Here is a 25,794-nt window from a genome sequence, read left to right on the forward strand (position 1 = left end):
CAAAAATATCGCCTGAATATCGATATCTAGATATTGGAAAAAAATATCGAGATATTCATTTTTGTCAATATCTCCCACCCCTACATGCAGAACACCATATATGTTATGAATCTTACACGAAATTCATCTTCATCACAATATAACTGATGGTAATGTAAAAAAGTGTATCAATGCAACCTGTTTTTAGCTTATATAACTAGCTCGTTAGCGAATCAAAAAATATATATATTTTAAATTTACCAATATCAATATGCTAGCTTGATAGTGAGTACTAAAATACATCTTATTTGTTTATATTCATAAGCAATTAGCGTTAGATTTTTTTATTACATGTGATTCTGACATGATGTCACTACATGCACTGTGCTCCTTCCTCTCTGCTTCTCTCAGGTAAATAATGCGTCTTCAGCTCAGCGGTTGGAGTCGCGCGTTCATGTGTTTTGGGGGCGTGGCTTTGGAAGGAGCCCAGAAGGGAGGGGGTGGAGTGAATGGAAATAATGAACTGTCTTTAAAACAGTCCTGAGAGGTCTACAGACACTCGATTTTTATACTTTCTTTTTCAGAGTACTTACATTTTAATTATGTATTGATATGTACATAAAGTTTAAACAAATTTGAAAAAGAAGTTTTTTAGACCATTCCTACCTACCCTGCCTTTAAGAAGAGATATTCTGTTGCCGTACTGAGTTTCTAAGATGCATCCAATAACCTTTCCGCGTCCCAGCTCTTTCCCCCGCGGTGATCCCGTTTTGACACCGAGACAAAAACAAAAAAGCAGTATGAATGGTGAAGGAGCGAGCAGGCAGGGAGAAAGCAAGAGGAGGCGGTTAGTCTTTGTAGTCGGTGAGGAATGCGGAAACGCTCCTGCTCTGTGTCAAACTGCTCTGAAGGGGGTCAAGGCACATTCAGCCAGCGTGGGAAAGCGAGGAGGAGACCGAGCACACACACGCACACGCACACGCTGCATATTCCTGCATAGATGGGAAAAACATAAAGGGGGAAGGAGGACGGTCGCAGCAGATCGATGAAAATCAGTAACTTTTTGATCCACTCTGCTTTCTTGAGGGACTGATAGGACGATCTTTCACTTGATCTGCCGTTGCAGTGGTGTGTGTGGTACTGCTTGGAGATGGGGCTTAGCGCGTGCACCATCCGTCTACCTGTGTGGCCCGTTGCGAGGACACTGCACGAGCTGTGATGCGTGTGGAGGAGACGCTGGGAAAGTTACTGAAGTTTATGAATGACGCGACTCTCCGGGCGGAATATAGGCTAACAAACGGGGTAACTATGCTGGACAAACTCCCATTCACTTGTGTTGCTTCTATTATTTGTACGTTCATTGCGCGTTTGTACATCTGGGGATTGTGCATGCAATATGGTTTATTAGAGTGTGGAAGTAAAAGTAGACGCTTTATTTCCAGCGTTTATTGATATGCACAGCTAAACAATGCAATCAGTAGACAACCACGTGCTCGAGGCTTTGCGACACAAAGAAGAGCAATACTTGTCATTAGAAAACTCAAATCGTTTATATTTTATTGGCAATGTGCGCACGTGCTAGAGTCAATCGCGTACTGTACGGAAACGAGTTAAATTAAGCATATGTGTTGCGCGAAGGTTAACGAGTAATTATGTGTTCGTGACGTGAAGTTATTAAAAAATAATTTAAAATGCAAATCATTAATTGAATAGATTTTTTTTTTCTTTGAACGTTTTCAACTTCTGAATTGAACGCTGTGGTGATATTATTTTGATTTAAATATGTTATTTATATACACGTGATTTTTATTTTTTAAATCATTTTTACATATTTCTGTGGGGCTTAACGTCAGGGTGGTGTAACTTCTGGGGAAAAGTCCTATGAAAAGACAACAATTTTACTTGTCTTAAGTATTTTTAATTATTTATTTAACATTGTTTCTAAAGTATATGTTTATTATTATTTTATAATTAGATATAATTATTATACTTCTATATATATATATATATATATATATATATATATATATATATATATATATATTTAAACTGTCTGTCAATGTGGTCTAACCAGCATGCAGGAAGCCATTTTGTTGTCATGTGACATGAAAAACTATAAAACAGGAAACTGTTACTGTCAAGTCTTCTGTAGACCCGCATAACTGTGACAAGGTCATTTATTTTTAATAAAAATATAATATTGACCTTCATGTTTACATGTTTAATATTGAAAAATCATGTTTTGTTCAAGTCAAATTGAGTAACATAAATAACCTTTCCATATTCTTGACAAAAAAAATAAAAAATTGGTGAAAAAAGAACACTTGGAAAATAGAACTCTTTGAAAACAATTATTAAGTTGTATACAATCACAAAACATATAGGCTATTCAAGCTGCAAAGTATATGTTTTTGCTTGATGGTTACACCACTTGACATGTCATTAGCTTATGATGCTTTGTAGCATGGTATAAAATGTATGAACTAGTCTACAAAGGTTGAAATTCTAAGAATTTTACAAATGTGCTTTAACTAGACCTTTTCTCCTAGAAACTAGACGTTTTCTCCTTTATATCATCCGGGACATCATCATTCACCCGCATTCTTTATTGCTGTGGACTCCAGATGTTGATAACTGAACTTTCCTTGATGTTATAGGCCATAAAAGCGGCTAAGCTAGCTTTGTGTATGTTGTATTTATGGTTTAAGATCCATATATCTGTTATCTTAAGTGCAGAGATAAGATTTGATTTAACTCTGATCACATTGGTGTTTACCTCTGCCTCCTTTTGTGCTCGCGCTCTACAGGCAGTGCACGTGCCAGCGCCGCTCTCCCAATAATGCCTTTGTGAAATATCCGCGCGCTCGTCACATTTCGGGATTCCCCGCAGTACCTCGCCGTGTGAGAAAAAAAATGGACAAAGAGAGCATAACCCAACAATATGAGCCGGTGGCTGAGATCGGCGAAGGTGCATACGGAAAGGTGTACAAAGCACGGGATTTGAAGAACGGAGGCCGCTTTGTAGCCCTGAAAAGAGTTCGGGTGCAGACCGAGGAGGAGGGAATGCCGCTGTCAACTATCCGCGAGGTGGCGGTGCTGAGGCAACTGGAGTCCTTTGAGCATCCCAATGTGGTCAGGTAAGAACGGGGGGCGGGGGGGTGGGGTCCTGGTTTGTTTTGTTTTGTTTATAGATGATAACTTAACATACTTCCTCTTGTTATATGTGTTTCCTGCTAGGGTGTAGGTTTGTTTGAAAGTTGGACATATTGCAAGGAGACAATCTTGATATATATATGGGTCATTGACAAATAAAGCTTCAAAAAAGTGTTTTTTTGTAAACTATTTTCAAAACGGATGTAATGCATATATTTTTTAATAACATTTCGAAATGTTTAAATAAAATTTTTGACTGTTTATGTCAGGCGGTGCAACTGAATAGTTGTATGTATAGGATACTGTAGTTGTACCACCTGACATGGAAAGTGTATCAACCTACCCATAGTTGAAAAACTGAAAGCAGTTTTTACCAGTGTTTGAAAGAGATCTATAAACCTTTTCACTCTGCAAGGATTGGTTTTTAAAACAAACCAGTGATTGAAGAACTGAGGCAGAGGACATTGATCGGATCCAGAATGTTGTTGTTAAGAAAAGCTTGGTGTTTGTTTCATTTCCTGCACCTTTTTCTATGCCCACAATATTAAATATGATTGCTGACTTATACTTTTCCTGATATCAGAGGTTATTTCACTCGAAATTCTGTCCCTACCAGTTGTTGAATATGTTTAGATAGGTTACATTAAATTCGCCATGAAATCAACATTGACCATTCTATTTTTTTTTTTTTTGGAATATTGCAGTATTTATTATAAATGTTTTATATGTACACATCATTGCTTCTTTAAAATTCCTATACCCTCATAATCTTTCATCAAAAAAACGTCCCTTCCCACCTGCAATGACTTCTCTTCTCTTCTCTAATGACGTGTTCATCGGTGCAAGGGCGGGACAACCTGTCACTCACATGACATCACAGCAATAGAACGTAATCAGGGTAGCGCCAGATTGTTTTGACAGGAGTGAAAACGAGGCTGTGAGGGATATAAGTACAGTGCGTTCAGTTGATTGTACTGTTGTTTAACAGCATACATTTCGAAACATCTTTTCAAAAAAGAAAAAAAACTTTGAGACGACAAAAACTAACTGATCAAGTTTATCCCCCACAGCCTCGTTTTCATCCGAGTTAAATTCTATATGGTGTCTAACCAAACCACAATGATCCAATCAATCCCCAATGGACAAAATCAAGTCCCGTCCAACATTTTTTCTTGTTCAAGAAGTCGTTTCCCTCACATATTCATCACAGTATAGGGAAGAAAGACTATCGCAACTTCCGTTTCATGCCGACTTTAAGTACTGTTGGTCATGTCAGCAGGAGATCCGGTAATAGGCAAGATAGGGTGGCAGCTGTCACACGTTCCTATCCATAAAACGCTTTGCTGAAACGATCTCTGGTGTGTAGGCATTTCACACCCATTATTTCCTGTAACATCATTTTGCCCTCATCGACCCTTGTTCAAGGGAGATCCCCTAAGAACTTCAAGAAAATCAAGACACTTTTTTTCAATTGAACTGCATACATTTGCTGTATTCAACTCCATCACCTTACTTTGCTGTGGAGCAATATGCCCACTGGGTTTTCTCAGGTACTGAAATAGCTCAAGTGTGGGGAACTTGTAATTCAATTCGAAATGTTCGTAATGAATTGATATATTGGCCAATTTGAGATTGCTGGCATTGGATGATAGTCATGCTAACTCAAGCCAATCAAGAGCAATGAGTAGTTTTCAGATTTTTTTATAAAATTGAGAAAATATGATAGTTACTTTTAATCTAAGCATTTCTACAAATCTTTGTAAATATTATCAGCATTGGCCCCTGATGTAACCAAGTGTCAATCACTAGCCATGATGATGATGAAATGAGTGATCTTTCCAAAGTATAAACATATTCATAAAGCTAAGCATCTCTGCAAAAGATCATCTAGTCAACCGAAACATTTAGGATGAGGATGTCTTCAAGGAACAGCTATGCGGGTCTCATTGTTTTGATAATTAGATTGTCAAATGCAAATGGTACCATTGACGCATGCACCTCTCTGACAATTCACCTTTCCTGGTCAACTGAAACGATACCCATTGTTGACCTTTATGTGCAGATGTGAAACCATTGATGCGCAAATATCTGTGAGCAGTCGGCCGTCTTTCTTGACAGCGAATAGATGCATTTTAATTCCTCATTGTCTGCGTCTGGCATCAAGGTCGTCTTCCATTGTTTTGGTAATGTGTGTTGATTTTTTTTTTTTAGCTAGGTAGCTTATAAATGTCAAAATGGGTAGGTGGAAAAACACCGGAGTTCTTGCAGCTAATGGATTGATGGCTCGGTTTGAAGGGCTTATCTACTTCATTCAATTGATGACAAAACTCACGTCATTGGCTGGCCTAACTCAAGGCCTTAACCTTGCCATGGAGCACTGTGCACTAAAAGCTGCTGAACATGTGCACTTCGTTCTTTTGACTAGACCAGACAAGGTCTGGATTGCAAATGCACATTTTGGTGGTTTGTAATTTGTCCATGGATGCAGATGGATCTTTTTCATATTGCTTTGTCAGTTTGTTTTCCCCCTTTGCGTTACTGACAGCAGCATTTGAGCTGCATGAACTTGTCAAAAACCTGATGATCATGTTCTCCAGCATGATTTGAAATGATCCAATAAGTATTTTGAGGTTCAATGGAAGAACATGATTAGTGTCATACATTTTCTTATTTGATTAGTGAACTAGATAAAGTACAGAATCTGAAGCATTTTTCATCCACTTACAACTGTTCTTTCATTGGGGTTCCAGACTTTTGGACCCTAATGTATTTTTGAGTACATAAAGTAAATGCAGGATCTATAGAACAGGTATTTTTGTTGAGTGCAAAGTGGGGAAGAGAATGCAAGAAACTTACTTTAAATGAAACGCTAAACAGTATTAAAGGATGTAGGGACTCCTATAGGGCCGTGTGTTTGGAACGCTGTGAAAGTGCAGGCAACTTCTCAATGCTTATAATGAGAATATTATTCATGCCATATGTTTTGTTGGTTAAGAGGCTTCATTGTGGAGGCACAATCTGGATTCCAGCAGAAGTGTTTCCTGGAGAAGTTGAGTTTATGATGTCATGGGATCGGGTAACTTACCATGAAAGAATCTTTTCGCAGATTAAGGATATTTGACTTTGTCTTTCACTAAAAGTCAGGGGTAATTCATTATCTTTGCAAGTGATGTCAGGCAATTAGAGAACATCTCCCCTTCTGTCAAATATATTATCTTGTGACAAAGCATGCATCCTTGTCGTCATTTTTGGGTTTTGGCCCTCTTGCATTGTCTTGCCAATGTCAGCTTGAGGACTGTGTCAGGTTGTCTTTTTTTTTTTTTTTTAGGGTTTCAGCTCTGTTAAACTCTTCATTAAAGTTCATATTGAAAAATCTGCATACAATTGATACTTGAAATACTTGTCACTCAAATAGCTTTTAATGAAAGTGTTCTTGATTATGCCCTTCCCTCATCTAGGTTGTTTGACGTATGCACAGTTTCCAGGACTGACCGGGAAACCAAACTAACTTTGGTCTTTGAACACGTGGACCAAGATTTAACCACATATTTGGAGAAAGCACCTGATCCAGGGGTGCCACCTGAAACCATAAAGGTACATTCACACCAGCAGATTCATCACAACACTTACAATCAGGCAAAGAAACTGTAACCTGATGCTTTTAGCCTAGCATGCTCTGAGACAAGAGTCATTTATGATGGAGGAAAAAAGAGCCACAGTGGCTTTCCCAATTGCAGCAACTTCCATTTTTATTACATTTTATTTTATTACAACTTCTTAGGAAGTGACGGTTTTGTTCTCTTAAACACATGGGATGAAGATGCTTCTTTATTCGCAAATGTTTTATGCAATATTCCAATTTGTGCAAAAGTAAATTCACAACTTTGGAGGGAAACGTATAGTTATTGACCTTGAAGGGATAGTTCACCCAAAAATGAAAATTCTGTCATTAATCACTCACCCTCACGTCGTTCCAAACCCGTAAGAGTTTGGTTCTTCTTCAGAACACAAATGAAGATCTTTTGATGAAATCTGAGAGCTTTCTGTCCCTGCACTGACAGCTTTGCAGCTACCAAGCGAGCTACATCAAACGAACATGTTTGAGCTTCCGTTTATCAGATCTGATGTGTGAAGTGATAAATGTTTATTAGCGAATAAAAGCCTAAATTAGATCTGTTCATCATATAAAGCGATCGTGCCTCTTCAGAAAATGTTGGACTAAACCGCTCAATTCATATGGATTAGTTCTCTTTATGAACTTTTTAAAGCGTCACAGTGGTAGTTGCGTAGCTGTCAATGGAGGAACAGAAAGCTCTCAGATTTCATCAAAAAGATCTTCATCTGTGTTCTGAAGATGAACGAAAGTCTTACGGATTTGGAACGACATGTAAGTAATTACGAAAGAATTTTCATTTTTGGGTGAACTAACACTTTAAGCTGTAAAAAATAAAAAGAATGAGCTGCAAAGTGAGGGCATCTTGAATTTAAAAGCTGCATCAATTAACTTGTGTTACATGTAGCAGATTTTATTTCCAATCTTTGTATCTTTTTCAAACAGCTTTTTTATAAAAAAAATGTTTTTACTTTGAGGCCTGTGAGCAAAAATGAGCGTTTTGGCCTTTTAAGTCAGCAGATGAAGGATGGAGCTCCCTCAGATCACAGAGTCTTGTCCTTTTGATGGGCAGTGCATGTGGTGGATGGGCTTCTAATTAAAGGGCTGGGTGCCTGTGTGCCTCTATTTTCATTCAGCTCTGGCTTTCACCAAAGATTGGCCAGAGGAATGTTGCTTCAGTGTATGTGTGCATGCAAAGGGTTTGTGTTCGTGTGTAGTGGCCTCCCTCTCAGCCTTTCACTAGTATAAACCTGTGCACTTAAGTCATTCAGGCCAGATATCATTTTCCTTAGTCAAGAAATAATCCTGCTGCGTGTCAGTGTCCTCTTACGTTCATCCGGAAAGGTTTGAGCGGAAACGTTGGATTTTATTGTCCTGATCATCTACTCTCCTGTAATCTATTTAGACTTTTTCCCACGTGCTAGTCTTACAAATCCATTCATCATATTTCGCTACCTCTTCCTCTAGGACATCTTACATTGAGTGCTGGAACGAACCGTATCTCTCTCTTTGTCATTTGTGCCAAATTGAAATAGAAACAGAAGCTATGAAACATTTCATAAGTTAAAAAGTGACACCTAAGGGGTTTCCTTTGCAAGTTTTGTGTATCGGTAAGGAAGGATCATGTATCGAGAGGGACTTTTGAACATAACGCAGACTTGGTTTGAGTCTCTGGTTTGCATGTTAGAGGTAAATGTGCGGTTTATTTGCATCTTCCCCATTGACAATCTGTTATATATCAATTATTTATAGCTTTTTTTAATTAATTTAATTTTTTGGTCGAAAAACGGTTATAATTTGAATTTTTTTTATATTATAACTTTATATATATATATATATATATATATATATATATATATATATATATATATATATATATATATATATATATATATATATATATATATATATATATAGTACCATTCAAAAGTTTGGGGTGAGTAAGATTTCTTAATTAATACCCTTATTCAGCAAGGATGCTTTTAAATTGATCAAAAGAGACAGTAATGAATTTTACATTGTTACAAATAATTTCCATTTCTAATAAATTCTGTTCTTTTGAATTTTCTGTTCATCAAATAATCCAAAAATATTAGGCTGCACAACTGTTCACAACATTCATAATAATAAGAAATGTTTCTTGAGCAGCAAATCAGCATATTAGAATGATTTCTGAAGGATCATGCGACTGAGTAATGATGCACAAAATTCACCTTTGACATCACTGGAATAAATTCCATTATAAAATATATTAAAATAGAAAAGTTAATTATTTAGCAAGTCTTCTATCAATTATATAAATTATATAAAACATTTATATAAAAAATTAAAAATTTCTTCTCTCATTAAATTAAAACTTAAAGGACTTTAACAGATATGATGATTTTTATATATATATATATATATATATATATATATATATATATATATATAAATAAGTGACATTTATAGTTAATTTATGCAATACACCTTCCAGAGTCAGAATATTTTAACCTAAGAGCTTGTGAATATGCATTAGTGAGATTTAATTTTGTCAGGCCACACAGACATCAGATAACCGACATCAGTTGCAGACTGTGCGGCCCTCCCAAAGATGCCCGGCAACCTTATTCACCACCCTCCTCGGGACACCAGATTGCAGAGGTCCCAGCCTCCACCCCATTCCAGCCCCCAAACTGCCCACTCCTGCCCCATTTCAGACCCACCGCATGCTAATTGATGAGAGAGGCCCCGGGAATCAAATGAGCTGGAAGGAGATCAAGCGGCTGGCCCTGCGTTGGGGAGTGCGGCTAGGCTCTCCGGCCCCGCGCCTTCCCGAAGCCTGTCTCTGGCCCATAAAGGAGAGCCTAATGAAGCATGGGGAAGGAATTACACTAACGCTAACTGGCAGATGTCCTGCATTGTGCCGGGGTACAATAAACAATATGGCTGCCTCTCATGAATTAGCATGAGAAAGGGGGGTGCCTTCTGGAAGCTCTGTTTTGACTGCTGGTTTCGGGGAGGTTTTTTTCCCAATCTTTCCTCCTCTCCTTTATTTTCCTCCCTTTTTCCGAGAAGAGGTACTTTAGGACAGGTGCTATCAAATCTTTCTTTTGTTTCGATTCTGAATGCCTCTCAAGAAAGCCTGGTTATTTCAAGGTTGGTAGTGTTGTTTTTTTAATTTATGGCACTAATTTTTTTATTGTAAATTACAGTGCCTCTGTTGTGTGAATAGCATGTTACAACAAAGAACCGTCTCCAAAGAAGCATTCAGATTCCACCTGTCAGGTTACTCCTTTTGAGATCATATTGACATTGTGTGACAGGTAAATCAAGCTTGATTTTTCCACTTAACTAAAGTGCTTTCCAGAGTATCTCCTAAAGCAGATCACTTAAAATAACAATGATACAATTTTAATAAAAAGAATAACCCTTACTGTTAAAAATTGAGGAATCTGCAACCGCAGAATTCTCCAGAATTCAAACGGCTTTCATTTGCATGTTCATACATTATGGCTAAATATAATTATGAATTATTACTAATGTTCAAAAGCTTTGAGTCAAAAAATGAGTCTTTTGCTCACCAAGACTGCATTTGTTTGATAAAAAATACAGTAATATTATGAAAAGATACTACAATTTTAAATAACTGCTGTCTATTTTAATATATTTTAAAATGTAATTTATTCCAGTGATGGCATTACAGAAATGAAGTAATTCTAATATGCTGATTTGCTGCTCAAGTAACATTTATTATTATCATTATTGAAAACAGTTGTGCCGCTTAACATTTTTGTGGAAAACGTGAATATTTTTTTTCAGGATTCTTTGATGTATAGAAAGTTTTAAAAGAACAGCGTTTATTTGAGAGAGAAATCTTTTGTCATTTTATCAGTGAATTGACTGTCACTTTGCATCCTTGCTGAATAAAAGCATTCATTTCTTTGACCCCAAACATTTGAAAAGCAGTGCATGGTTATTATATAATATTAAATTCAGCCACTACTTTATCCATTTAAATTACATAATCTGTAGATTTCCCCCCCAAAAAAACAGTGCTTAAATGCACACAAAGTGCATTTGTCATGATAATTAGATAACATGTCCATTTAAGGTACTTAAGTATTTGGAGGAGGCGATATGAGTGTTTATCCTCGGGTCACACTTCTGAGGTGGTTGTGTACCTTTCCTTTTTTCTTTTCACTTTTGTCTTGAGCAGAATTGGGCCAACCGTGGGCCATTTTAGGCCAAGACAGAGGAGCTGGTAGGGGGCGATGCCGTTTTAGGAGCTCCCGGAATAACTGCCTGTGCCTGAAGGTCTAAGAGGTCATGGCTGGATGGGTATTCAGAAAGGCTCCTTGTTTATGATGGCTGCCTGACTCTAACACACGCGCGTTCCCTTGTGCAGGCCTCCGGCGCACACATTGTGAGGACCTCCGTCCCCTTCCCCTCGCCCGGTCTGACTCGCGCCGTTTGCAGTTTTTCGCTTGAGTGTGCACCCCATTGTTTCAGTGGTTTTAATCACTCACCAGCTGGTTGGGGAATGAACAGTGCTGTGGGCTCAGATCCATGTCACTTGTGAGGTCTTGGCAGTGGGTTTCTCAGGGGTAGGCTGCCACCGCTTGATACCTTTGCTTTGGAACAAGTCAAGCAGCAACTGTGAGCAAATGCTCCCCGCTCGGCACTCCAACCCTACTTCTTTTTCTATTCCCTTCTTATACACAGCCCCCTTTTTTCTTATCTATTTGTCAGTTTGACCTTCCACGGCCAATATTGACAATTTCTCCCAAAGGAAATGGCAGTTAGGTTGCTGTCTTTTCCCCACCACCTCTTCAGTTTCAGAATCACGTTCTGATTTTATATTGGCAGAACGAGGCTATTCACAATTAGCTGTGATCCCGGGACAGCTGCAGGGAAGCAGAGGCCTACAGGGATGGAGCCTTACGGCAGCGTTTCTTTCCTGCTCTGCCGTCATGTTGGTTATCAACATCTGCCAAACTTGAACTTTAAAGGGACATGCTCACTTTTTTCGCCTCCACATGCATATATTAGACATTCTCTTGAGCCTGTCTTCTTGATATTAATACTGTTTCATCTGTTTTTTGTTTTTTTTATCCACTTCAGGTTATTAAAATATTTTTTGGGAATAATATATTTGGAATTGCTCAGGTCTTCTGTTCATGTTTTGACAGGATATGATGTACCAGCTGCTGCAGGGTCTGGATTTCCTTCACTCTCACCGTGTGGTTCATCGAGATCTTAAGCCTCAAAACATTCTAGTCACCAGTGGAGGACAGATCAAGCTGGCTGATTTTGGTCTGGCGCGGATCTACAGCTTTCAGATGGCTCTTACTTCTGTGGTGAGTAACTGGGATGCACAAGTGTCTGCCATAGTGAATGAAGCAGTGCTATTTCTTAAATTTTATTGGATGTCATAAAAATGCTACACACACACATTTCACTATAGTAGTGAGGACATTGCACAAACTTCCATTGATTTTATATCAGGTTAATTAAATTTTCTGTCGCCTAACCCAACCCTACCCCTAAACCTACCCATCCAGGAAACATATGCATTTTAACATTGTAACTAGTGAGGACCAATATATATATCTAAACACAGTATGTAGATATATTTGTATGCTTTTTGTATGTGACATTTTCTACAAAAGTATGTAACTTCTGCAATTATTAATGGATGAGACCCAATGTGTAAGTGTCATCTTTTTCCACCGTTCCATCCCTCGGTTCTTTAATTCCCCTTTCAAGTATGCGGATGACCATAGTTCGAATTCCCCCCCCCCCCCAAAGGGACAGAAATATCAGTTTTGGGGGGGTCAGATAATTTTTCTGATATTGTGAAAAAATATAATTACAGTTAGAATACAAGTCAACTCCTATTTTCACTGTAGGAACATTTTAATGTAAAGTGATTTCACAGACACCCCGTACCATTTTTAACCACCATGGCTAGAAGCAACGGAGATAGAGAATGACTTCAACTTCTCAAGCAAGTGTCAACGTTGAATGACAAAACGCTAGTTTCATAAAGTATCATTCTTTTCAACATTCCTTATTTGTATATTCAAAAATATTTAAAATAATCTAATTTAATACAGTTATAATTTTTCAATGTAAATTATTTAATTTTATTGGTAACAGCCTAGTGTCTAATTATTTTAATTGAATATATTTATCAAATTTAAGAATTTGAAATGAAAGATGGAGCATACATTTAATAAAATTAGGGGAAAAAATGCCCTTTATAAAGGTACAAAAAATTATTCTGAGTGTTTTCAAACAGTGATGTAATGAAACATTGACAATTTAAGCTTGAAGGGAGTAAAGCCTCTGTTTAGGCTATTAAGGAAATGTAATTTTGCCAAAAGAAGAACTTTTATTTTAAATAAATGTTCATTTTAAAGTAGCCTACTTCAGTGTGATATGTTACCATATTATCATGCTTAACACTAAGAATTTGAATAATTGTAATGTGATGATCAGATGCAGATATCTAAATCAAAGAATATGGGCGGTTTTGCGGGTGGATTATTTATCTTTAATAGTGGATTCGGGTGACTCAAAGTGCACCAGATTAATGAATTTATCTTTAAAATGTACAAAATTTTCTTTTTATTTTATTTTCAAAATTATCTTATTATTAAAATACATTATTATGATTTTACCACCTCTGCCTCATTTTGAGCCAGGAAAAACCCTGAAATTGGCAATAGGCTTCATGTAAAGGTATTACTTTTACTAGTAATTAGAATGGTATTTCAGTGCACTTAACTTCTAACTTTTGGTAGTTGATCAAAACAGTTCTCTTTTGGATATATAATAACAATGAGATATTCTGTAGCCTACTGATTATCAGTTTGTCGCATGTTTAGATCTTGTGTGTTGCACAACACATGTTGCACTTGGCGATCACGGTGGGGATTGATATGGTAGTGGACCATGATGGTCATAGAAGAAGTGAAGGAGCAGTACCCCCCCATTATGGAGGGGTAATTCGCACTCTGTGGATGACATACTGCAAACATTTCTCATTGTCTACTGTAGTACATTATTGACATCTTCGATGTATCTGATGTCCTTTTGTTAGCTTTAGGAGTGTAACATGCCATCATCCAGACAAATAGATCCCTTGAGACAGATATGGATGATGTCCAATCAGATGTGGTAGCACTGAAAGGCCACCCATCAGACATGTGCCTGAAAGCGAGTGTATAATGTGTAAGGTGATCCCTGCAGATGCTGTCCCATGTCTTTGGCCTCACAAAGTGGCTTAAGCTGAGATGAAATGAACTGCGATTGAGTCCCATCAATTCCCTTCTGCCACTCTTTGAAGTCACATTCTCTTGAGGACGACTCTGATGTCAAAAGATTGCACATAGGCTTTGAACAGACATTGTGTGTGTCTTTTTGTTTTTGCTTAGAGATCTTGTGCAAGTTAAATCAGTGTTTTTAAAAAAATATATATTTTGCATATTTACATGGCTGATTAACCACATTCTTTACATTTAGTCAAGATGTTTGCAGTGAATATTGAATTTCTCCTATCTAATTATAGTCGTTGCCATGGCCATATCGCATACAAAAGGGAATGCAAGAGTTTGTGACATTAACCCACTTTTTTCACATCTCATTCATTTTGCAGATTCTGAATGACTGCCAGCGCCTTCTGTTAACTGTGGTTTGGTGGTTTTAGTTGCTGAGCAAAAAAATGTTGTTTCAGTTCTTTAAAGGGTTTCTGGCTGTTAAATCGTTGGGCGGGTGATTCTCTGTGAGTTCACCTGGGAATCTACCACTAGAAAATATCCCCTCCGTTTCACCCCACCCCACACATACTGAGAAACAAAAAAAAACGGCCGATAGATAAGGCAGGGGGTTGCTTACAGTGATCATGGAGACTCTGGCTCTCCGGATTAATGTTCCTGTGCCTGGAATCCCCCTATCACCCGCCCTTCAAGCAGCTAAAAAAAATCCATTTCCTCTCTCTTGGCAGTTACAGGAATGTCGTTATTGTGTATGCAAAAGCAGACGTGCTGTTATGGCTTTTGGCTCCTCATTCTATGACAACACTCAATGTTAGCTTCTAGTTTGCCATGCTGACATAAACTGTACATTAGAAGACTTGAGAAGTGCTGAATGGACCAAACATGGTTGGCTGAGTCATAACTGCCCACCAGAACTCATGCGGAATTACGATGATTCAAAACAGACTACCGTTCTCAATGCAGAGAGGTAGAATCAGGCAGTTTGTCTGAAGTAAATGATATCTGTTTTGCATAAAAACTTAAAGGAATATCCCCTCAAGAGTTTTTTGTATGTATTTCACAGCGGTTTACAGAATATGCTAATATACTTTATATCATTGTTGTTAAAGAAGTTAATGGGGATTGTGAAACTCCGCTTTAGTGGCTTCCCCCTCTGCTCTCGCCATGTAGATGAGAAACATAGAGCAGTGGTAAAAGTATTTCAGTAATGTAATTAGTTTCTGTGCTTAAGTATTTTTTTGGCTACTTTGTAGTTTTTCAAATATATTAGCAACTTTTACTCTCTACTTGACTACATTTTTGAATAAGTATGGCCCTGTTTACACCTGGTATTAAGATGTGTTTTGGTCGATCGGATCACAAGTGGACGAGGGTGACATTAAAGGATTAGTTCACTTTTAAAAAAACTTTTGCTGATAATTTACTCACCCCCATGTCATCCAAGATGTCCATGTCTTTCTTTCTTCAGTCGAAAAGAAATTAAGGTTTTTGATGAAAACATTCCTCCATATAATGGACTTCAATGGGCCCCAAACGGTTCAAGGTCCAAATGACAGTTTCAGTGCAGCTTCAAAGGGCTTTAAATGATACCAGACGATGAATAAGGGATTTATTTTACCTTTTCAACGTAATTGCGTATTACGTGACGTCACGAACGCGCATCACAGAAAAGAGCAAGGCGAGCATTTGTGCTTATAAAACTTCAACTTTTTTATTTATTTTTTAAATGACCGATCGTTTCGCTAGATAAGACCCTTATTCATCGTCTGGTATCGTTTAAAGCCCTTTGAAGCTGCACTGAAACTGTCATTTGGACCTTGAACCATTTGGGGCCCATTGAAGTCCATTATATGGAGAAAAATCCTGGAATGTTTTCATCAAAAACCTTAATTTGGGGAAGGTCTATGGGCAGGTAAATGTATGGGCTTTTTCAGATTTTTCGTTCTAATGGACAAAATAAGATTGCGCAATTTACATATGAACGTGCCCGGAGAGCATCAGCTTTCATTTCAGCTCTGACAGCCGCAAGAACACTGAACGCCGTGAGTGTATTTTAGAAATCAGGAATGGTGAGAGAACATTGTGCTTGGTATGTTTTTGTCTTCAAACCAAACTTGGGTCTTTAGCCGACAAAGTTTAAATCCCGTTTGGCTAGCGCACTTCCCAAAATATTTACGCATTAGGTCAGTAGGTGGTCTTTTGTGGCTGTTCAAACACATTAGACCACATGAGCGTCTACACTACGAAAGCAATCCGGTCGAATGCGTTTCCGACTACCTCTGTAAGAGGTCGAAAGTGGACGATCTCAAAATGTTTTAGACCCCGTTTACACCTGTATTTATCGTCCACTTGTGATCCGATTGACCAAAACACATATTAATAACAGTTGTAAACAGGGCCTATGTACTGTTTACTCCTATACGTTTGTGATGAATAATGCAATTACTCTTTACATTTGGTGCATGGCACCTAACTTTTTCTGCAGCAGTTTATTCTGCTACAAAAGAAGTGATACCACCATCTACAGGGCATTGAAGGTTCTGTATCTTGTGCATTTTGCACTTGTTTACCCAAACTTGTCAAGGCGACTTTAGATGAATATTGAGTGCATTAGCAGGTAGTTGTGAATCGCAGGTGTAGCACGTCCAGTGAAAAACTATTTCATTTTACTTAGCATTATTTTATTTATCTGTTATATTGTAGAAACATTTTTGAAGGATATTGGTTTACTTGTGCTCATTTTTAGCACTTGAGTTTAACTGAGACTTAAGTGTTTGTAGAAGTTTAAGAGGCTGTTATGTTGAACTTGATTGATTGCGATTTTGAGGTGTTCAGTTTTATTTTGATTTTAGAAAATAAACGTGATTGCTCTCCTCACAAATCAGCTGTTTCTTGTTTTCCACTGGCATGTCTCTTTGGTGTTGAATACTAGTATGAGTAAAATGCTTAAGTACTTTTAAATTAGATACTCTAAAACTTTTACTCAAGTGGTATTAGAATTGGTGACTTGGGAGTCATTTTTGCTGTAAGGTATCTACTTTTACTCAAGTATGTTTTTCAGGTGGTCTTTACATCTCTGACACACAGCGACCGAGCGCTGAATGGACCACCCATCGGGTGCCCCGAGAGGTGGAGATTAGCCTGACCCCTACAAATCTCATGGGTCCGCAGCATTGTTGTTTGTTAGAATGACTCTGGTTCTCTCTGCTGCTTTTGTCCATCTCTGATTGACAGCCTAAAGCACAAACACAATACACAGTAACGTTTAATTCTCCCCGTTTGGCTTTTTGGGTGCATTAGATGCCTTTTTCCCCAACCCAGGCTCATTGGAAAATGTGCCTGTTATGTTGCTTTTGGCATGTTTTTGCCACACTTTTGAAGCGAAATGTCCAGTGTGTGGCACTAAAAGTGGTAACTGGTAACGTTTTATTATGTTGGTGGTTGTATGAAATGTCTAGTGAGTGACTTTTAAAGGTTAATTCTAATAATAATAAAGGTTAGTTTGAAAATAACGTAGCACCTACAAATCTGACACTGAACCTAACCGAAAGTGTCAAAAAAAGCAATGTAGGTGTAAAAAAAGAGAGAGCATTTGCTCCTAGAAGTCTTTGAGCTCTTCTATCATGACACGCATTTCAGAGGACTTATACCTGAGCGCTCTACATTGCAAGTGCAAAACCAGGTGAGCTTCCGAGCAAGTTTTCTACATCAGAAAAGCCATTCATACGGAGGTGGTTGTGATGCACGTCAATATGGTAATAGTATAATCGGTAATCTGCCTCCGAAATCATAATTTACATATTGATTTATGATTCTAATCATAATTTAACAAATTTGTGTGAAAAGAAATAAAAGTTGGTGTTTTACTGCCAGTAATGTTCATTTCAGCTGGAAACTGCTGTGAATTGTATGTATTGGTATGTTTTTGGAGTTATTTCCAAAATATAGGTACAGGCTTGCTTTTCTAATGAGCCTAGATTGCTTTTATTTCAGCTCATGTACAGTCAGAAGCTGTGCTTGACACTACGATGCATGCAAACTGTAATCTAGTAGCGATACTGGATGGGATGAAATCGATTGCGGCCTCTTCCTTTATATCAAATGGAGTTATTGTAAAAATGGAGGCAGCTGGGATTGTCCCATGAAAGCGATTAGGATCCTGTTCAAGCAAACATCATGTGCACCGCATTGCTCATGAAATTGGATTTACAGAACTGCAGGCAAATGTCTCAGATCATTCATCTGACTGATTGTTGTACAATTTTTTACATCTTTTAAGTGTTAAGTAAGCATACTTGAATCTATTGCTATGCTTCTTCTACAAGACCTCCAACCATTTTTGCATTAAACAAAGTGAATGGGCTTTCCTTGGCCTTTTATCATCTAATAAAACATATTTATAGGCCTTTCTGAAATGTATGCCATCTGCAGAAGTGATCCAAAAGTGCATGAGAATCCAGGCTGCTTTTGGTGGGTTGTGTAGATTTGCTGTACAAGTGGCTGTCATGGCTCAAATTATGCTGAGATAAAAAAGAATCCCTCTTTTCCTGCAACCGTTTTTCTGCATACCACAGACTTCATAACAGTCTGTGCTGTGGGAGTCCTGTGGGCCCTGTCACTTCCTTCCCCTCTGATGGTCGAATGAATCCCTTATGTTTGTATCACCTAGTGCCCATAGCTTGCTAGACTCGCGTCCTCTAACCCAAACCATCCCACAATTCAATGCTGATTGAGTTTCAGTGAACAAATGTGGATGGCAGATACATTCAACTATGATGCCGACATCGAATGAGGTTGGGGCTTCAATTTACAAATACTTGCATGAGCCATTTTATGAAAATCACCTCTTATGATGTGATTTTTAAGGAATCGTAGAAGACTATCAAACTTGTTGAGAGCAACCATTTGAATCAGGCTGAGTTAGTTCTTAATTGTTAAAAAATACTAACAACTTAAAGGGATATTTCACCGCTGGAAAGATGAATGTGTATTTAAATTGGGTAATTTATGTAGTAGAAATGTGAAATTATTTTAGAAGTTGGTGCCTTCTAGACTGAGAAAAGCCAGAAAATGTATTTTTGGCTCATGTGGATAAAAGACAACAACTCCCAGAATGCACTTGCTTCGCTGCCCTACGAGGCCACTCCCAAGCCACGCCTACCGGTTACAGAGGGCAGTATCGGAAGAAATGATACAACTAGGCTACTAGTTGACTCGAAACTGAAAAGACGGTGTTTTATCATGAGATCCCCCTATGGGCGGGTTGAAAACGTGGAACGAGCTCCTCCTACTGGCTGTAGTCTCTTGCCTCTGGACAAAAAAGCCTCCGATGACACAAAATGACGATTTTTGCGTCATCTGAGGTTTTTTTCCAGACGCCCAATACAGAAATCTCTCGTCTCAGGGGGACATTCGAAAATACTACCGGGTTTCTACTGATAAAAAGCTTAATGCTAATCGGTGAAGTATCCCTTTAACGATTCTGACTGAATCACACTAACAGACTGGTTTGCTTCATGAACAAATGACTCTTATGAGCCAGTTCTTTTAAAGAAACTTTCTCATAGACTTGCAAATTTAATACTCACAACTTTCTTCTGACTGCTTTTATCATGCAAATATGTGGTCCGATTCATGAACAAACAACATTTGTGTAATGATTCTGACCACATATTGTTTAAAAATCGTTTAAAAAAGACTCTTAACTTACTGGTTTGAAACAGTCTGACTGTTTAAAACACGCAAATAGATTAGTTGATTCCATAACAAATATGAATGAGCCAGTTCTTATAAAGAATCGTTCTCAAAGACTCACAAACTCATGACTTGCAAGTTTGAATCATTCTGCCTGATTAAATCTTGCAAATAATGTGATTCAATTCACAAACAAATGACATTATGAACCAATTCCTTTAGTGAATCGAAAAGATGTTTGAAAACAAGTTAGAAAAAACTCAAGTTACAAACTGAACTAGTCTGACTAATCCCAGCTGCTTAAATTTTCGGACGCAGCTAGTGATGTCTGTCTCAAAATTAAGTAGGTTTTGTGTACTTAAGTTCATGAATATCATTTCTGACTGGTTGTGTAAAGATATACATTTGCAACTTTGTTTATTTTTGAATTTTTATCAACTTACACAAAAACTGACTGGCACTTAATCCTTTCATGACAACTGTAACAATCGTGTATAGTAGCTACTTTTTCTGGCAAATGAATGAGATGAGCAAAGCTTTTCTGGCTATCCAAACAGCTTGACAGAGAATGGCCACAGTCCAACTAACTGATAATGCAATTAACGGTCCACTCCATCTGTCCTCTCATTAAGCACGTCTGGTCAGATTTGCAGTCGGAGACTCGCGCCTCTTCTAATCTGTCCTGTGTGCAGGCTGTTGCAGATGATAGTCATTGTGATGTGAGCATGAATAGGAAAAGGCACACAGACAATCTGTTGTGTTTAAAAGTTGTGTCCCTGCTCTGACTGAAAATGAAGCTAGGCATCTTTAAATGAGTCTGTAGTTGTTTCAATAAATGTGTGGGCAGGGGAAATGACTCATTGTTCGACAGAAGATATTATTCAACCCCTTTTACGAAATGAATCTGCTTGATGGGATTTCCATTTTGAGCTCCGCTTCACTGTCCAGTGCAAACCAACCGTATCCAATCAGATCTTCCCCTTTAAACTAATATATAGCTATAGATCAGGGAGGGATGAGTATGATGATGCCCAGATGAAGCTTGTTAACGGAAGTCTGAAAGAAACGTAATAGTTTAAACATGTTTAAACAGTGTACGTCCTATATTAGCTTTGTGTTTGGAACGTTTGTTGTGTGTCATGACAACGTAAATCTAGTGATAATCTATTAAATATTTCTTAAAGGGATAGTTCACCTAAAAATAAAAATTCTGTAAAATTGACTCACCCTAATGCCGTTCCAAACCTGTATACCATTCTTCTACAGAACACAAAAGAAGATATTTTGAAGAAGATTTTAATTGTTGTCGTCCATACAATGAAAGTCAATGGGGGCCAAAATAACATTAGACTTCATTGACTTTAATTGTAGGGACAACAAATAATTAAATAAACAGACACATCATCTTTTGTGTTCAACAGAAGAAAGTATGTTTGGAACGAGATCACATTCTCATCATTGCTTGGCAGGACCCCCTGTCCCACTCCTACACTTCAAAAGAGGTCACACTTTTGCAGGAGATACACAGACACATGCACTTTAGTGTTTCTACTTGCCCGAAAGAGTTTTGTTCGTATTAAACCTTTCATGTGACCATGACACTTAGATTTAGCAAATAGATTCAGCCAGGCTGAAACAAGCTACGGGTGTTTGCCATTGAAACAAGTTTTGAAAAGCATGGGGGTTGGTACGTTGAGTTTTCCAAATAGTTGTGTTTCTTAGCAGGACATTCTGTCCAAATCATAAATCTTAATTATGAAAAATTGTTTAGGTTTTTAGACCAGTCTTGGTTTGAGCTGAGCGCAGCAGCTTGTTCGTTGCCAGACAATGTGCTTTTGCTTTGGACAGACTCAGAGGCAGCGGCATGTCTGGAAAAAGGAAAACATGGCACGCAGGAGAGCACGTGCGGCACACTTTGGGAATGTTTAGATATCTCCCCCGGTATTCCAAAAAGGAGAAAGGAAGAAAAAAAAAAGAAAAAAATCCAGCGGAAAAACAGGGTGCTTCCAAACACCAACAGACACACAAAGAGTGCAGCAGCACAATGCATAAGGAGCGTCTTATTTGGTATTTCCTGTGTGACCTCGTTTGCTAGTGGTCCATAGAGAGCGCTGAACCCTTGCTCCCGGACCTTGTCAGGATTATTTGTTGACGGGCCGATGGCCAACCGGGAAAAGAGAACTGATTTGGGGGTACGTTGCAGGATCCAATGGAATCTGGATATTAAAGCTTTGCCTGTACCAGAGTGAAAAAAAAAAAAAAAAAAATTACAGCATATATCAGGAATTTTCCAACTAATGATGTGCGGATGTGGTAGCGCTGGGGAAAAGGAGTCTGACTGTGCTTTCTTTGTTCGCTCAGAGAGGGCCCCATACAGCATTCCTGTAAGCTCTGCATACTTTGGCAACAGTTGTGGAGTTTTTTTTTCTTTTTCTTTACTGTATACAGTTTATGAATGCTGCTTACTTGAGCCTTCATATATCTTTCTCCAATCTCTAAACCTGGTAGTATTGTTGCCATTTTAAATGGATTTTTAGGGGAAAACCCTCTGACTTCACAATAACAGTGTTTACAGCCCGTTTGACTGGGAGGGAAAGAATGGCTTCGTCCTAAGACAAAACATGGCTGGAGGTGAGGTGGGAGGCTTGTTCAGTACGACTGCAATGTGCAAGCACAGCGAACTCAAAAATAGCCTGTTTTCAGTCCGTCCGTGAGGGTATAATTAAAATATTTTATTCCTGAAAACTTTCTGCACCTAAATACAGCTCATCTTAGCTATTTTGCCATCATAAGTACTAAATTATGATAAAAAGCATGCAAAAATGCACCTGTTCATGGGCATGGCCACTACATGATATTTAAAGAACACCATATACAGTAGTGTACGGGAATGGCTCACTGATTAGTGAGGTCAGCTAGTGGCTTTTTATTATAATATAATTTAATAATAATTTATTTATTATTATGAATAAATATGATCATTTATTATATAATAATTTTTGAATATATTATATTTACATTTTAATGTATATTATATTTGTTATATAATTTATAATTTTAGCACCGTCGCTACATTGACAGCCAGTCAAGCATCTCGCCACGATCTCCAGTTGCTCTTTTGAGAACCAGAGCATATATATATAATATAATGTGTATATATGTGTATATATATGAGTATGTGTATATATATAATATATATTAATTATGTATATGTGTGTATATATATTATAATATAATATAATGTGTATATATATGTGTATATATGTGTGTATATATATGTGTGTGTGTGTGTATATATATATATATATATATATATATATATATATATATATATATATATATATATATATATATATATATATATATATATATATATATAATGTATATGTGTATATGTATGTGTATATATATATATATATATTAAATCCTGCATTCAGCGCCTATCTGTTTTAGAATGTAAGAACGTCTTATGTTCATTCCTGCATAAGAAATGCATAAATATGCATGCATTTCTTAAGTCCTAGTCATTCATGCAAACAACCAGCTAGTCGGTTTGAATATGTTGCTTTGCATATGGCTAATGTTCAGAGGACTTTCAGAAGCTAGCTAATGATATCACTCACTGATCTATTACCAACTGAATAATGGGCCATCATTGAGGCTCATTTTTAGCAAACGGCATTGTGCTCTGCCAAGTTAGCGGACTTGCCCCTTTAAAAGTGTCCGGGGGCGGCCTGAAAGAATGCGGATGAACGTCTTGTGTTGAAGGGGCCTTTCATCCTTCGCTTCCTTTGAGAGAGACAATGTAAACAGAGGCTCCTTGCCAACTCCATCAGCCAGGCTTATTCTGAATCACATTGTGTTTCTATTGTTTTAAATCTATTGGGGTGAATCAAAAGGAGGGGTTCGGGTAATGGGGGCTAGAGTGCATTAGCTGGAGTGGGGTATATATGGAGAAGTGCAGGGTGGCCCAGTGCAAGAGTTGAGCCGCTGGGCCGTTGTGGATATGCTTGGTCAGTGGCGGTGAGAAGAGTTTCTTGGTTTCCCTCGTGCTGAGAGGGCCCGCACTGTCTCACCAGATAGGAATGCACAGAATGCTCTCTTTTAATCTGGAGTCAGCCAGAGCCGTTTTATCTGACCCTTTTATTAGCGGCCAGTTTCAGAAAAACCTCTGTAGGCTACCCTGTCACACAACCACTAGCTTGGTTCGAAACTTAGAGAGGAGGAGAGAGAGACTTTAAATGCTAGCATGCATTCATTCTCAATCCAAAGGGTACGGACCGGAATTTTTTCACTGAAAGGACATTCTTTCAAAAGCAACTGCTTAATGCAATCAAATACAAAGCAAACCATATCCAAAGATGAAATATTTTCAAAATGTTAATCCATTAATGCTCACACATGATGTCGACTATTCAACTAATTGCCCAACAACCAATTAATAAGATTGAATAGTGAATCTAGATGTTATGTAGTATGATGTAGTAATTGTTTTTGAAAGATGTCTCTTATGCTCACCAAGGCTTCATTTATTTAATAAAAAGTAACCACAGTAAAAATAGTAATATTGTAGAAAATAGAAAATATTGTTGCAATTTAAAACAACTGTCTTCTCATTCTAATATGCTAATTTGGTGCTCAAAAAAGATTTCTTATCAATGTTAAAAACAGTTGTGCTGCTTCATATTTTTGGTGGAAACTCTGATGAATTCGATGAATGGAAAGTTCAAAAGAACAGTATTTATTTTAAATAAAAATCCTTTGTAACATTATAAATGTCTTTACTGTCACTTGTGATCAATTTAATGCATCCTTGCTGAATAAAAGTTAATTTGTTAAAAGTTTTTAATACTGACCCATACTTTTGAATGGTAGTACTTTATTTTCAATTAATTTATAATAACTCCTGTATTCTGTTTCACTACATTGTGCTCCATCTAGCTGTTTCTGAATGCATCTTGTCTTCATTATAATTATTTGCACAATCTTTCATATTCTCATGCCATTTTAAAGATGATTTAAATTTGGCAACTTTAGTGACCGATGGGCGCACATTTCTATGTAGAAACTCCCATTGGAGTCCCATTGGAACTCCCAAGCTTGCAAAGGTCGTTTACTTGTATGCAAGTTGACTTTAAAACATCTATAGTCACCAAGTCTTATGTAGTCAGACCTTCAGACTAATGGTAGAAGATCTGGCCTCCATAGCAGCTTTTCATTGGCAGTCTGACTGACAAGTCACTGTTCCTACTATAACAGACCAGCATGTAAAACTCTTGGACATCTTTTAAACCATCTATGCCGTGAACTTCACATACTTTTGAAAATCCAGTGTTCAGTTGAACCTGATAAGCGCTCATTGTCATAATTGTGAACACAAGGGGCCCTATCAGACACCCGGCGCAATGCAGCGTGTTTTTTGCTAGTTTCAGCCTGACGCAGTTATCATTTTCACGTCCTGCGCCACATTGTTTAAATAGCAAATGCATTTGTGCCTATTTATGGTCTAAAAACGAGGTTTGTTCAGGTGCATTGTTGGCGCGTTGCTATTTTTAAGGCACCTGAAATAGACTGCGCCATTGACCAACTGAAACCTGGTCTAAATACATTTTTATTTATCTAAAGTGCGCCTATAGGCGGGTCCACAACTTGCGTACACTCTGCTTATTACACACACAGGGACGCGCAGCAACACACAAACCAGCCAAATATAAAAAATAAAAGGATTACAATGTAAAAGATTAATATTGTGTACATAAAGATATGGAGGAATCCGGCTTGTCCCGTAGATGGTCTGTTCGCGTGCTTTGCACCTCGTGCACAAGCAGATCGGTTTGCGCTCTGGAGAAGCGTTCAATCTTTCCGCTTGCAAATTCCGTCATGTAAATAGCGAATCTGCCATAGCGTGAGCACAACTGGCTTTTAAAGGTAATGGGAGATGAGACTGATTGGTTTATTTCACGTTACACCTAAAACACACCCATTACTCATTAAGAGAATAGGGATAACCCTTTTAGGCCATGCGCCGCGTGCGCCGACCATTTTTCCCATTGTTAAATTGGCAAAAGTGGATTTGGACAAAATAAAAAATTC

At 37.8% G+C, this 25,794-nt stretch overlaps 1 protein-coding gene across 1 annotated transcript in view; it reads left to right on the top strand.

The window, feature by feature from the left end:
* The first annotated feature begins 857 nt into the window (after window positions 1-857).
* Window positions 858-25,794, top strand: part of cdk6 (cyclin dependent kinase 6) — a 47,991-nt gene continuing 23,054 nt past the window's right edge. The window contains exons 1-4 of the mRNA XM_084132115.1: window positions 858-1,281; window positions 2,787-3,116; window positions 6,591-6,726; window positions 11,917-12,084. Of these exons, the coding sequence (XP_083988241.1) occupies window positions 2,893-3,116; window positions 6,591-6,726; window positions 11,917-12,084 (528 nt within the window). The 5' untranslated portion in view covers window positions 858-1,281; window positions 2,787-2,892. The remainder of the gene's footprint in view (window positions 1,282-2,786; window positions 3,117-6,590; window positions 6,727-11,916; window positions 12,085-25,794) is intronic.

Source organism: Abramis brama, assembly GCF_963993115.1.
Source record: "Abramis brama genome assembly, chromosome: 12".
Taxonomy (NCBI): Eukaryota; Metazoa; Chordata; class Actinopteri; order Cypriniformes; family Leuciscidae; genus Abramis; species Abramis brama.